The 15422-nt window shown below is 48.0% G+C and overlaps 1 protein-coding gene across 1 annotated transcript in view; it reads right to left on the bottom strand.

The window, feature by feature from the left end:
• Positions 1–1777: 1777 nt before the first annotated feature.
• Positions 1778–15422, bottom strand: part of MYT1 (myelin transcription factor 1) — a 35911-nt gene continuing 22266 nt past the window's right edge. Inside the window, exons 15-21 of the mRNA XM_050982117.1 lie at positions 13683–13745; positions 13017–13100; positions 5573–5794; positions 4745–4836; positions 3770–3873; positions 3528–3671; positions 1778–1918 (exon numbers count right to left, since the gene is read on the bottom strand). Of these exons, the coding sequence (XP_050838074.1) occupies positions 1778–1918; positions 3528–3671; positions 3770–3873; positions 4745–4836; positions 5573–5794; positions 13017–13100; positions 13683–13745 (850 nt within the window). The remainder of the gene's footprint in view (positions 1919–3527; positions 3672–3769; positions 3874–4744; positions 4837–5572; positions 5795–13016; positions 13101–13682; positions 13746–15422) is intronic.

Genomic DNA, 15422 nt, shown 5'->3' with positions numbered 1-15422 from the left:
TTTTTTTTTTTTTTTTTTTTGTATTTTTGCACTTGGAATGGGTTCTAAAATAAGTGAACTCGTGGAGTCTGATCCTGCAAACACTTAAGTATGGGAACAAGCCCACCCAGGCCAACTGCCCTATGGAATTATCACAGGGAACAACTCCAACCAAGCCACTCATGGGATTCCAGGCCAGATCCAGTGGCCATGGTAGCCACTGGGACTTTCCACTGACTTCCCAAATCGGGAATCATACCCTAAATATCTGCAGGATTTGGCTCAAAACGACACCACACTCTTGCTTTTTGTTGGGGTCAACAAGATCCTCCCAGCTCTGCCTGCCCCATGGCTGGGAGTGATGCAGGATATGGGATGTGGGATATGGGATGCCCCCACGCTGGGGCCCCTCAGGGGGTTCTGCCCCATTGAAGTGTTTGGAGAAGGAAGTGAGCTCCAGGTGGGAGCAAAGGTGGGGAGCAGCTCCGTGGGGTGACAGCTGGCCCTGGCCATGGAGCAGTGCTGCAGAGCAGTGCCCCAAACACATTCATAGAGTTGTTCTCTAAGTGCACAGAGGGCTGCGTGTACCCAGCTGCTTACAACTGCTTCTTTGGAAGAATTCCAAATACCTGAATCCTCTTTTATTTTTCCTTTCCCCCCCCTATTTCTTTCTTGCAGAATGGCGCTCGCGCTGTGATTTCACGCAAATCCTGGAACACCAAACCAAACCATCGTCATTGCCCTGTGGGTACGTGTAAGGAATCAACTCCTGGTTCACAGTACATAAGCACTTTTCTGACCATCAATTAACATCTTTCTTTTTGTTGGTTTTTGCTTCTTTTGGATTTGATTTGTTTTGTTTTGTTCATCACAATCTCAACCGTTCTCTGGCATTGATGTATGATCTCTGGACTGGCAGTACTGCGCCACTGTAGGGATGATCACAATAATGAAAAGAACCAGAACTGTCATCAAACAGATTTCCAAAAAATCATATACACCGGACCATGACACATTAAAGAAAGTCTTCTGTTTGAAATATCTGGAATTGGCCTATTCATAATAGCTACTCTCATATTTAAGACAGACAAAGGAATACTGTAGTTGCAAACTCCAAAAGCTTCCCTGAGAACCGTTTTTCCATTGCGCTTTCCACTGGAGATCCAGAACTGCTCTTCAGATTTCTTTCAGAAAATAAAAATAAGCTACTTTATAATACTTCAGAGTTCCCATGCCCAGTGGATATCTGAACACTTCGGGGTTGAGAGGCCCAGCACAGGTTCAGATTTACAGGTAGCTTGCAGCTCCAGCACTTGTAGCAACATAGAACATAACTCATGTGTGAGTAGGTGATCTGGACATACGACCATAGACAACATGAGGGTTTAAGCCAGTCATACACTAGTCTTGGATCAGACAAGACCCTGTTCTTATAACGTTTTAACCCTTGGATCTATTCTGCAAGAGCAAACAACTCATGGAAGATGCCTGCTCTTCACCTGCTACCAAGCCCCACAGCCTACTGGAGAATTTAACCTTCCATCCTGATCTGCCTTGTGGTCAAGGTGGAAAAAAATCCCACTTTTCTCAAGAAGGTCCAAAGTTAAGTAAACGAGAACATTGAGTTTGATCAGTTCCATGTCTCAGAAATGGCCTCTTGGTTACATTTTGGTCCTTTTTTTTTTTTTCTTTTTTTTTTTTCATTCATTAAACAAGTTTTCTGACTTGTAAACCTGAATACTTGGAGGGGAAGTTCCATCTTACAGTCTGTTTGCTTGCTGCTCTCCATCCCGCAGTGCTACACCTGGATGCCCTTGACAGCTTGCTTGATGCTCTCCAGCAGGTCCTTGTTCTCTGGGTTCTGGTAGCACTCCTGGTTGGTGTACATGTCTGTCAGCGTGTTCACATAGGCATCAAAGTTCTGCTCACTAATTGGATCCTTCAGCCAAAAAAAAAAAGTCAAATAAAAGCATTAGGAAAAGCAGGACAAGGATGAGAGTCTTTGCAATAAATCACTAGCATATTTTAGTGCTCAGAGAAGTTGTGGATTCCTTAAAGTGCTCAAGGCCAGGCTTGGAGAAACCTGATCTGGGGGAAAGTGTCCTTACCAATGGCAGAGGGCAGTGTGAGTTTTAAAGTCCCTTCTGACCATGTATCTCTGTTTGTACAGACAGCCAAAGGTCTCCATGTCAAAGCCTTTTTGTGTGCAGTGCTGCATCTACAAGAATCTCATCATCGCCCTAATCCTGCCAGATTTTAACCAGGTCCTTAATTTTATGCACTGGCCTTGTGGAGCTATTAACAGCATCAGGTAAAGTGTGTGCAGGCAGCCTGACAGGCTGGAGGCTGAATTAAGGCATGGAAATGAAGGGCTGGAGGACAACAGGACTGCTGAAACATCACTGAGGGAACCAAAGGCAAAGTCAGGTCACCTTGGGCTCACAGGTGCCCAGCACAGCTCTCTGCTGCAGTACAGCTTCTGTTTTCGAGGGGCATTGCCAGCATCTAACTTGGGCTTAATGGAGGAAAAAAGAGAGGGAGAAGGAAGAAAAAGAACAGGAATAAAATGAGCATAAAAGTCTCATGGGCATCATTTAATTAGAGTTGCCTGAAACCTTGAAAAAATATTTGCTGAACAGTTTATTTGACCTGTATGTGTCAAATACTTTACAAAAAAGCTCTCAGCGAGTGGTTTTCTGCCAGTTAGGCAGCTGGGTGAATACTATCCAAAACTGCTCTGCTGGAGGATGGCTTCTCTCCAACCAGCCTGAATTTAAATACAAACCCCAATGAAAAGGATTCCCAAAAAAAAAAAAAAAAAGAAAGAAAAGAAATGAAAAGGGAAAAAAAAAAGGATAGAAGAAAAAATAAATCAAAAGCTCATTCCTCTGATCATTGCAATGGTCTTTATGAGTTGTAAGAGGACGGCTTCCTCAACAACACGAGCCCCACCTCCACACACCTGGTTTTGACAACAGTAATTACATTCCTGGGAATAGAGAGAAGGTAATTAATAGCCTTTTGTGGTTTTACTATTTTAATGCAGTCTTTTCATTTCTCAGTAACTCTCTGGTAACATGCTGTGGGCTGTTAGACCTTGTTAAATTAAACAAAATACACTCTCTTTAAGAATGCTATTCTTTAGCTGCCAGCTATTCAAAACTGAATTGAAACTACCTGCATTGTAATAGGAGCTCTAAGATCTTTCTGACGTTGAAATCCAATCCCTCCTGATCTCTGCTTGTGCTGTCTTAGCCTAAAAGGCACTGGGTGCCCTTGATAAAGTTTCCTATTTTGTGATAGTGCTCCCAGATGTAATGAGACAGAACAATAGATAAAAAGGGAGATCAGCAGAAAATGACAACAAAAGGGAGATACAATGCAAGCTTCAGAGATAAGGGAAAAGTACTGATCTTATAAAGGACACATAGGTGTGTGGAAATAAATTCTCCCACTCTTTCATTGTGAAAAAGCCTTATCATGAATTGGGCTTGGCACAGCTCCCTCAGTGACGCCGGCTTGGGCTGAGCACTGTCAAAGTTTCTTACCATGTGCGGAAGGCGGATGTTGGCAAGACTTTGGATGAGAGCCTGGCTCAACCCTGAGAGCTCCAGGAACAGGGCTTCATTTTGCTCCTCTATGATTTTGTTTTCCTCCTCAATGTTCTTCAGGTTCTTCTCCATGGTGGAGATCTGTGGGGCAAGGAGCATGGCAGGGTTACCAACCCTCACCAGCGCACCCACCAACACCCACCACCCCTGGGCTTGAATGCATGGCCAAGGACACAAACCTGGGACTGGAGTTTCACCATGGCTGCTTCCATCTCTGAGTTGGATTCGTTCAGCTCACTGATCTCCTTGTTCAGCTGCTTGATCTCCTCATCGTTCTCCAGAACTGCAGGAGGGAAGTTCATGGGCAGTCAACAAATGCTCTTGGGAAAAGCAAAAGTGTTGGGCTTTCTGCTGAGCCCACCCTGCTGCACTGTCCTTACCTTGGCTTTTACATCCTCAAAACAGGACGTACCTCTCACCTGCCTTTTCCTTTCAGATTTTTTTATAATTAATATATTTATTATCACAGTTAAATGATACTTGAACAGGTCAATATGTAAATGCAAAAGCAAAGGACAGGAGAGCAGTTGGAGTCCAACACATGCCCACACCCGGCAAGGTTGATTGTCCAGGACAGTCAGGTCACTCTCTCTTATCCTGAGTTTGGAATGATGCCATTTAAAAAACTAATGCATATCTTGATGAGAAATTATGAGGTCCATAAAATAAAGCAATATTTCTAGAGGAGTGCAGGTATTTATAGGTTCCAAACTTTCAAGTTCAATGCTTGAACCTTGTCAAATACCACAGAAAGCTTAGTAATAGCACTGGAAATGCAAAGTGCCATTGCTAACAAAATTCCAGATCCAGAAATATCTCAGTATTAAAAGCCCTGAATAGGTGGAAATCTCTGAGTGACTGCAAGGGATTTATAAAAATGCCAGTGAATATATGGAAAAAAAAATCTGAATTTCAGCATTACTCCTTTTGGCTTCTTTATTGTTGCTCTCTTAAAATGTGTGACTCAATGAGTGAGACTGGTACCATGCCAGCACAAACACCCAGAAAACACAAGGAATGGGTCTTCAAAGTACATGATGTCCTTGAAATCTGTGCCCAGATTTCAGCTTAAACCTACCCAGTCTAAAAAGAAAAAAGATCTATGGGCTCAACACTCTGACACACCTGCAAAGCAAAGGAGTGAAAAATCTTACCATCGCTGGTCTTGAACTTTGTGTTGAGAATTTCATCCCCTGAGAGTTTTCCTTTCTTCCCAGCAAAAGTAGCTCTTGGACACCCTGACAAACTGAAAAACAAGTAAAAATGGGTTTCATAAACTCTCAGTATTTATAGGTGCTTATGTTCCCAACATAAGAATATGTGCCATTTGGTGGAATTCATGCTGTGAGACAGTTCTCCTAAAAGCTTTTTATGGTACAGAGGAAATTGCTTTATGAATAATGCCACAAAATGCCCCATTTATAAAGTGAGAGCGATTTTCTTTAAGCAAAGATTAAAAACACATTGCTTCCTAAAAGAGGAGGTGTGCCAGGTGAGAAGGGTGAGATGAGTTTTGTTTTCTTGGGCACCAAGCTCCTATTTGTGGTGCTCAAATTCTGTTCCAGCATGCAAATGGAGATTTAGATTTAAGGTTAGGAAGAAATTCTTCCCTGTGAGGGTGGTGAGGCCAGAGCTGCCCAGAGAAGCTGTGGAAGATTGCTGGAAGTATCCAATGCCAGATTGGACAGGGCTTGGAGCAACCTGGGACAGCGGAAGGTGTCCCTGCCTGTGGCAGGGGGTTGGAATGAGATGATCTTTGAGGTGCCTTCCAACACAAACCATTCTGTGATTCTGTGAATATTAAAGCAACCACACCTTTTCTCCATTCAGTAAACTTCAACTTGACTCAAGTCAGCATCAAAATCACCAGTTTTTGAGCCTCACATGAGGAGCTGAACACTGCTCAAGCAGCATCTTGAGGCAGGTAGGTTTGTCCACAGCAAAACCATCCCGCTCACGCTGACACAAACCCCAGGATTTACCTTCTGTGAGTGAGGAAGCTCCCGTTGGCGTGGCCAGAACCATCACAGCCTGGAGTGGGGCAGGTTGGGCCTTCGTTCTTCAAGGACTTCCAGGAGAAGGAGGAGCCGTTGAGCGATCCCTCCTTCTGCCTGCGGGCGGCCAGGGGGCACCCAGAGGCGCTCCGGTGAGACGCGTACTTGCCGCTGATGTGTCCCAGCCCGACACAGCCCGGAACGGGACACCTGGGCACAGGGAATCACCCAAAGTTACATCAAGGGCAAGGAACAGAAGGAAGGAATAAAGAAAGGAAGGAAATTATTGATGAGCAGGAATGAAGAAGCCTGGGAAGAGAGCGTTTGTATTTGGGTCTCGTCTGGAGTTTACAGGAGAGATACTTGGTTGATGGAAGTAGCAGATGGGATATTAAGAGCGACGAGTGCTCCTTCAAAAGAGCCACAGAGAATCAAGGAGAATTCTGCAGGAGGGAAGTCTGTGGAGGTCACGTCACATACGGCAAAAGTAGGTCCCAGTGGTGTCAGAAAGCAGGTGTCTGGTGCCTCACTGGGGACAAAAATGGCAGGTTGGGCTGCCTGACATGGGATCCTGATATACCCCAAGGCTTACACTCACACTGAAACATCACACACGTACTGCTGGCTCTGCCAAGTGTCACTGCTGATGAACCCAGGCACATCTCTTATCACCCTGTACCAGCACAGTCAACACAGCACTGGAGCCCTGTCTGTGCCCTTGGGCACACATCCCTCCCCAGGAGCCAGTCCCTGAGCCAGGAGCTGTTCAGGCTGTGCACAAACAGCTGAATCTCTGTTCCTGCCAGGAGGCCATCTGAGGGGTTTCTGAGCCTGCACCCCATCAAACAGGACAAATCACCCTGCAGCCACAGCATGGCCTCACTTGCCTCCTCCTCCTCCTCCTGGCTCACATCCTGCCTCTGTGGGGAGATCAACCCACGCTCTCAAGGGGATAAAGTGGGAATTATCATCAAGGCAGCACATGAGCCCGGCCCTTACTAGGCTTTTGCCTCTTTATGGCCAGCTGAAACACACAGTAGCTGTGAGGAGCCTTGTGGAAGCACCAACACATCTTGTGCTACTGCCAAGCACACGAGTGGCTCTCTAAAAGGCACCTCTTTCCTCCCTCCTCACCTAATGGCATTCTCCTAAATCCTGGCATCCTACAAGCCCAGTGTATTTATCAGGGTTTCTGCTGTGGGTTGCATTTGTTTTAAAAATGCTTGTCAATTACAAATACAGTTAAAAGTTTATTACTCAAGGGAGGTTACTCAAAAATAGGGGAGGTGGAAGGAGGTAAGAAATGACAAAAATAGCCCCCATGTCCTTAGTTTGGAAGCAATTAGGGACTTTGAGGCTCTCCAGCAAAAGCATTCGCGGAGCTGCTCCTGAAAATCGCAAGCTGCATTTCACTGCAGAAATTATTGCCCTGATTGTTTACATTCCACACAAAAGGGAGATGACAGCAAAAGGGGGGGCCCTACACCCAGCCTTTTCCCAAGATAATTTGAAAAATGCTGATCTCGATTTTAATCAGCTGCAAATGCAGCACAATTCACTTATAATATCCCTGCCAGCAGGATCCTCAGTAAATTCATAACATCATTGCTTTTATATGATCACGAGCAAATTACTGAATCCTCAGGAGGAAAAGGAGAAGGGGGAGGGGGGGGAAGAGCAAGAGAGGAAGAGACAAACCCCAGCATTTCATATGCAGCCGTTACAGCCCAACCAATACATATTTTACACCGTTAATTTAACTTTTATTACATTTTCATTGTTAAAAAATAAACCAGAGCCTTATTCTGCAAAACAGCTGCCTTGGACTTACTTTAATTTTTTTTAACATTATTATTATTTAATGGGAGCACCAGCAGTGTTTGATCCATTAGACACCTGTGGATGCTTCCTCTGTATGGGCTGGGCTGAAGGTTGAGGTGATCTGTTCAATCACATCTGCAGCAAATTACTTGAAGGATGAACAGCACAAACAACAGGGACTAAATGACTTTCTCCTCAGTGATGATGTGCAAAACTTGGTCGGGTTCCAAGTGGAGTTCAGTGCAGACAGAGGAAGGATTTAGAGCCAAAGCTCCTTAAGATAAACCTACACAAGGCACACCTTGCCGTGGGTGGTGGGACAAACACTGCCACAGGCTGGGGGGAGGCACCAGCCAGGGATTGTTGTACCACGTTGTTTTGCACATCTCAGATGAGCTTCTGCTTCTCCTGGGTCTACTGGAAGGGGGGGGTTGCTGTCTGGGCCATGGGATGTTAGGGAATGCCTCCTCCTCCTGGTGCTGCAGCGACCCTAACAGCCCATCTCACATTTCCTGCACCCATGTCCAGGGTTCCACCAGGACCTGTCTGGGGAGGGATGGCACCAGCTTTCCAGGAGTCAGAAAATCCAGCCCCATTTGGAGCCTGGAACCTAGAGAATCTGTGGATTCCCCCACCCCTGGAAGTGTCCAAGGCCAGACTGGATGGGTCTTTGAGAAATCTGGTCTAGTGGAAGGTGTCCCACCCCATGGCAGAGGGTTGGAATGAGGTGAGATTTAAGATGCCTTCCAACCCAAACAATTAAATTATTTCTTGCAACTTTATCCTCCCAGTGTTTGCATCTTTAGGGTGGATTAGGAGAAACCCAGCCCCTGGTGAGGATGCTGGTGGGGACCCTCACTCTGCTGGGGGTGTCCTGCCAGCCCCCACCATGTGTCCCATAACAAAACAGCCACATAGAAACTCCTTTCTCCTTACAGTGGGAAGAGAAACCGCACTGGGGAAACTGCTCTGTCCTGCCCTGAATGGGAAGGCACAAATGAGCAAAACCACAGCTTCCCCAGCCCCACAGGCACATGTTCCTGGAGGAACCATGGAGAGGGGTGACCTCCCAATTGGGAGCTCCAGCCATGGTGAGAGCAAAGGTACAGCCAACAGTTGCACATCACCAATTTGCTGCCTGCCCTTCCCTTCTCTGTGTCACTGGTTAATGGCACAGCCTTGCAACATCCCCAGCAATTCAGTGTATTTGAGCCAAAAGAGGCTTTTTTCCTGCAGATTCTCGAGTAGGTTGCTTAATTTTTAATAAACTCTGCAAACTCCTGCTAATTATCACATGGCTCATTTAACTGAGAGGCTTTCCTTCCTGTAGACTGAGGAGGAAGAACAGAGCAGATGGCTCAAATACCATCTTTTTCTGAAAGGTCCTTCCCCCCCAGCAGGCACATCCCAGCTTCCCACAGCCCCTGCAGGGTTCTTCCACCCCCACTGGGTCCTGCTTTGGCTCAGCCTCTGCTCCAGACCAAAACCTGGGCACATGGAGATACCCACCTCAACTTCTCTGGAGGGCAAGACCTGCCCTGGGAGTGAAATATTTTTTTTAAAAAAGCTCAATTTGGAGCCAGTCTGCTGAGCCAAATGGGGGGTTGGACAGATATGCCAGCACTCATGGGCAACCAGAAAGCCTTGGAAGTGGTTGATAATTTTTTCCATGTTTCTTTTTACCACCTTCCACCTGCACTTGCTGGGTGAGTATACAGGCTTCAGAAAGGCTGGAGATGTTCTGAGGTAACAAAAAACACAACCAACCAAACAAATAAAACAATAGGATCCAAGAGTCAGTGCTGCCTTTCATATCCTGTAGCTGTGTAAGGAGATACAGATCCCAGACCCCACATTCTGAGCCTGTGATGTTCATACTTGCTAAAAGTCAGGACAAATGGAATACACAGCTCATGAAAACTATAGAGGTGGATTAAGCAAATTTAAATCTCTATTCCCCACAGAAAAAAATCCCCTGGGACGTTTTGAAAATTTCAGCCAGAGGCAACAAAGAGAGGTTTTTTTCAGTTCAGTCCAGGATTTGTGCTTTCCGAGATGCTAAACCTAGGCGTAACCCTAACCCTAGCCCCAGATAGGAAAAGCAGCCGAGGGTTAGGGCTGCTTGGGAGGAAAAAGCTGTGGAGGCAGGCATGTTGGGGCAGTTTTGCACTCCCCTTGAGATGACTTTCACAGCTGCAGTGCGCCTGGGGCTCTGAGCATCGTGCTTTCTGAGATGCTAACACTAGGCGTAACCCTAACCCTAACCCTAGGCAGCCTAGGGTAAGGGCTGCTTGGGAGGAAAAAGCTGTGGATGCAGGCATGTTGGGACAGTTTTGCACTCCTCTTGGGATGCCTTTCGCAGCTGCAGTGCACCTGGAGCTCTGGGCTTTGTGCTTTCTGAGATGCTAAACCTACGTGTAACCCTAAACCTAACCCTAGTCAGCCTAGGGTTAGGGGTGGTTGCGAGGAAAAAGCTGTGGAGGCAAGCATGTTGGGGCAGTTTTGCACTCCCCTTGGGATGCCTTTTGCAGGTGCAGTGCGCCTGGAGCTCTGGGCTTTGTGCTTTCTGAGATGCTAACCCTAGGCGTAACCCTAACCCTAACCCCAGGCAGCCTAGGTTTGGGCTTCTTGGGAGGAAAAAGCTGTGGAGGCAGGCATGTTGGGGCAGTTTTGCACTCCCCTTAGGATGCCTTTCGCCGCTGCGGTGCACCTGGAGCTCTGGGCTTTGTGCTTTCTGAGATGCTAACCCTAGGCGTAACCCTAACCCTAGCCCCAGACAGGAAAAGCAGCCTAGGGTTAGGGCTGCTTGTGAGGAAAAAGCTGTGGAGGAAGGCATGTTTGAGCAGTTTGCGCTCCACTTGGGATGACATTCGAAGCTGCAGTGTGCCTGGTGCTCTGGGCTTTGTGCTTTCTGAGATGCTAACCCTAGGCGTAACCCTAACCCTAGCCCCAGACAAGAAAAGCAGCCTAGGGTTAGGGCTGCTTGGGAGGAAATAGCTGTGGAGGCAGGCATGTTGGGGCAGCTTTGCACTAACCTTGCGATGCCTTTCTCAGCTGCAGTGCACCTGGAGCTCTGGGCTTTGTGCTTTCTGAGATGCTAACACATGGCGAAACTCTAACGCTAACCCTAGGCAGCCTAGGTTTGGGCTTCTTGGGAGGAAAAAGCTGTGGAGGCAGGCATGTTGGGGCAGTTTTGCACTCCCCTTGGGATGCCTTTTGCAGCTGCAGTGCGCCTGGAGATCTGGGCTTTGTGCTTTCTGAGATGCTAACCCTAGGCGTAACCCTAACCCTAGCCCCAGACAGGAAAAGCAGCGTAGGGTTAGGGCTGCTTGCGAGGAAATAGCTGTGGAGGCAGGCATGTTGGGGAAGTTTGCGCTCCACTTGGGATGAGATTCGCAGCTGCAGTGCGCCTGGAGCTCTGGGCTTTGTGCTTTCTGAGATGCTAACCCTAGGCGTAACCCTAACCCTAACCCTAGGCAGCCTAGGGTTAGGGCTTCTTGGGAGGAAAAAGCTGTCGGGGCAGGCATGTTGGGGCAGTTTTGCACTCCACTTGGAATGAGGTTCGCAGCTGCAGTGCTCCTGAAACTCTGGGCTTTGTGCTTTCTGAGATGCTAACCCTAGGCGTAACCCTAAACTTAACCCTAGGTAGCCTAGGTTTAGGGCTGCTTAGGAGGAAAAAGCTGTGGAGGCAGGCATGTTGGGGCAGTTTTGCACTCCCCTTGGGATGCCTTTCGCAGCTGCAGTGCGCCTGGAGCTCTGGGCTTTGTGCTTTCTGAGATGCTAACTTTAGGCATAACCCTAACCCTAGCCCCAGACAGGAAAAGGAGCCTAGGGTTAGGGCTGCTTGCGAGGAAAAAGCTGTGGAGGCAGGCATGTTGGGGCACTTTTGCACTCCCCTTGGGATGCCTTTCGCAGCTGCAGTGAGCCTGGAGCTCTGGGCTTTGTGCTTTCTGAGATGCTAACCCTAGGCGTAACCCTAACCCTAGCCCCAGACAGGAAAAGAAACCTAGGGTTAGGGCTGCTTGCGAGGAACATGCTGTGGAGGCAGGCATGTTGGGGCAGTTTTACACTCCCCTTGGGATGCCTTTCGCAGCTGCAGTGCGCCTGGAGCTCTGGGCTTTGTGCCTTCTGAGATGCTAACCCTAGGCGTAACCCTAACCCTAACCCTAGGCAGCCTAGAGTTAGGGATATTTCATAGGAAAAAGCTGTGGAGGCAGGCATGTTCGGGCAGTTTTGCACTCCCCTTGGGATGCCTTTCGCAGCTGCAGTGTGCCAGGAGCTCTGAGCTTTGTGCTTTCTGAGATGCTAACCCTAGGTGTAACCCTAACCCTAACCCTCGACAGCCTAATGTTAGGGATATTAACTAGGAAAAAGCTGTGGAGGCAGGCATGTTGGGGCAGTTTTGCACTCCCCTTGGGATGCCTTTCGCAGCTGCAGAGTGCCTGGAGCTCTGGGCTTTGTGCTTTCTGAGATGCTAACCCTAGGCATAACCCTAACCCTAACCCTCGACAGCCTAATGTTAGGGATATTAACTAGGAAAAAGCTGTGGAGGCAGGCATGTTGGGGCAGTTTTACACTCCTCTTGGGATGCCTTTCGCCGCTGCAGTGCACCTGGAGCTCTGGGCTTTGTGCTTTCTGAGATGCTAACCCTATGCTTAAACCTAAACCTAGCCCCAGACAGGAAAAGCAGCCTAAGGTTAGGTCTGCTTGGGAGGAAAAAGCTGTGGAGGCAGGCATGTTGGGGCAGTTTTGCACTAACCTTGCGATGCCTTTCTCAGCTGCAGTGCGCCTGGAGCTCTGGGCTTTGTGCTTTCTGAGATGCTAACCCTAGGTGTAACCCTAACCCTAACCCTAGGCAGCCTAGGGTTAGGGCTGCTTGCGAGGAACATGCTGTGGAGGCAGGCATGTTGGGGCAGTTTTGCACTCCCATTGGGATGCCTTTCGCAGCTACCATTCGCCTGGAGCTCTGGGCTTTGTGCTTTCTGAAATGCTAACTGTAGGCGTAACCCTAACCCTAGTCCCAGACACGAAAAGCAGCCTATGGTTAGGGCTGCTTGGGAGGAAAAAGCTGTGGAGGCAGGCATGTTGGGGCAGTTTTGCACTCCCCTTGGGATGCGTTTTGCAGCTGCATTGTGCCTGGAGAATACTCTGCCATGGCAACGACTTCACAATGCACAGTTTATTCAGTGTTACCAGATCCTGACCCAACTCAGTGCATGGTAGTTTCTACTCCATCAGTCCTTGCCTGTCCATTGCTTCCCAAAAACCTTCAATGTTTTACTTGACTGTGCAGTTTTACCCTCATTTTACCACTGCTGTGGTTTTCCATAAATCATACAAAGCACATCTAGCAGAGGAACTGTTTGTGCCCTACCAACCTACCTTTCACATCTGCAATAAAACTACACTATTACCTCCCCACCACCCAATTTTTCCATCAGATATAAAAGTGCAACACCAAAACACAGCAAAGAGCTTTGGCAGAGGATGCTCAAAGCGGCACGAGCGAGGAGGGAGGTGGGGTGGGTGCTGAGTGATCCCCCATGTGAATCTGTGTGAGGTGAAGAGGAGGGAGTTACAAGCTCTGCTCAGGAGTTATTTCCAGACTTACTTCATCAGCTCTGGGTCTTCTTTATCATCCTTTGTCGGGGTGATCTTGATCCCACTTTTCTTGGCACGAGGGCAGCCTGACAGACTGTGGTTAAAAAGAGAAGAAAGGCCTGTCTCACTGGCAGAATCTCTGCATTTGCTATTCCCCCTCTTCAGTCATCTTTCCCTTGAATTTGGCACAGTGTTTTTGATCTCTCTAGCTTTGCAGCTTCACACCACGAGGAGAAGTCAGAAGGAAAAAAAATAGTAAAAAATTGAGGGAGATGGACAGTAATTAATGGTGTCTAGATAAGACGATATCTGCTAACAGCCTGCAATGTTTAATGGAATTGTTGAAACAGAAGGCTCAGATCTGTGCTATAAATGTTCTAAAGTGATAATAGAAGTCATAAATAGGTAGCAATATTAACAGGAACATTGCATCAGCTAAAATCTGACCCTTTGTCTTTTATTCTGTTGAAAGGAGCTTCTAATCAGATTCTGAAAACATCAGAAAAAAAAAAAAAGAAGTCAGATTAAAGAGATGAAAATAGGCTTCAGTTGTCAGTAACATTAATGTTTTATTCAGAACTTTACAACTCTGCCCACTGCAGGAAAAAAAAAAAAAAAAAAAAAGAAAGCAACACAGAAAGAGACTAGAGAGAAAATAATTTAAGGGAGATCTTACCTTCTATGTGATGCATAATTTCCTGTTATGTGACCAGAGCCATCACAACCAGGAGTAGGGCACCTGCAGAGGCAAGGGAGGCTTGGATTAGCCTGGGGATGTGAGCAGGGGATCAACACTTTGTGACAGCTCTTCTCAAAGAGAAATCTGGGCACTGTCAGCATGAGCAGGTTTTTCCTTCCTGCCCCTTCCCCCTCTGTAAGGACAAGATTTGGTCTGTAATATCCGTGGTACTGAACTTGGTGCACCACTGCTTGATGATTGACCACTGCTTGTGACATTGGAGAGAAACACCTTGGGATGTTGGGAGCACAGTGAGGAGCTGCTCTCCCATGAGAGGACACAGGTCCCAGCCTGTGTCCCCACCCTCGTGAAGGGGACAGCTCAGGAGCTGATAATGAGTTAAAATGCCCCTCCAGGACAATGTTTGTCATCTTTAGGAAGGCATAAGGAGACAGCAAGGGCCATCCAGGGCCAACCCGATGGACCCAAGCAGAGACCAGAAAAACAGCTGACAGCTCTGGACTGCAGGGCCACCATGGCCACCACGGCCACCACGGCCACCACCAACAGAAGGTTTTGGCTCAGTTCTGGGTGACCTGGGGAGCATAATCTCAGTGAGGGCAAGTGGGCAGCCCATGGCAGGAGGGTCCACAGAGTGCAGAACTGGCCAGTGCTTCTGATGGCAAATGATGGAGAGACAGGAGGAAAAAGGTTAGGTTGGCTCTGGGAGCCCTCCTTCCACAACACCATGGGCAGGGGACAGGGAAGTCAGCAGGGGACAGCCTGTGAGGGTCCTTAGGCTGGGGACCCCCGGGTCACCACAGTGCCTTTGGGTGCAGGCTTTGCCCCTCAGCTGCTGCCTTACAAAACAGGCACATCACTAATTTTCTGCCTGCCCTTTCCTTCTCTGTGCCACTGGTTAATGGCACAGCCTTGCAGCACCACCAGCAATTCAGTGTATCTGAGCCAAAAGAGGCTTTTTTCCTGCAGATTCTCGAGTAGGTGCCTCCGCGGCCGTGAGTTTCCAGGTGAGCATCCAGAGCTCTCCAGCAGAGGCTGGAGGTCGCTGTTGTGGTCACCCAAAGCCGCTCAAAGGCTGGCGGGGCTGCGAGCCCACCCGGCGGCACGCAGGGAACGGCCCGAGCTCAGCGCCGCATCATTAACGGCGAGGGATGGAAAGGAGCACAAAGATCGGCTCCGGGGCTGTAGGGGACGCGGCCGACATAAAAGTTGTCATGGGGACAAGGGAGAGAGGCGAGGAGTGTTTGCAGAGGATGTGCACGCCAGCCTGCCAATTAGCCAGGGCTTTTTGAGTCAAGTGATTAAGGCCGGGGGAGGGGGTGTGCCGACAGGATATTTTTCTGAAAAATCACTTTGCCAGGATTTCTGCTCCTGGGAAGCTTCATCTTCTCCCTGTTTTGCTGCTTTGGAATGTGATTTGGAGATTGTTTATCCAGCATGTGAATTGTTTTAATTTAATGACCAATGATGGTCCAGCTGTGTTGAGCTCTGAGGAGTCACGGGGTTTTCTTTTCCATTCTTGTTAGCCTTCTGCTGTATCTCTTCTCTCTTTCTTTTAGTATAGTTTTAGTATGCCATTTTTAATATGATATCATAAAATAATAAATCAGCCTTCTGAGAGCATGGAGCCAAATTCTCATCTCTCACCTCGTCCTGAGGACCCTCACAAGCACCACAGGGGTGTGCAGAGGAAATGCATGGTGCTGCCACAGGACT

Source organism: Serinus canaria, chromosome 20 (assembly GCF_022539315.1).
Source record: "Serinus canaria isolate serCan28SL12 chromosome 20, serCan2020, whole genome shotgun sequence".
NCBI lineage: Eukaryota > Metazoa > Chordata > Aves > Passeriformes > Fringillidae > Serinus > Serinus canaria.
Note: the sequence above shows the minus strand (reverse complement) of the source record. Positions and strands in the feature narration are given on the sequence as shown.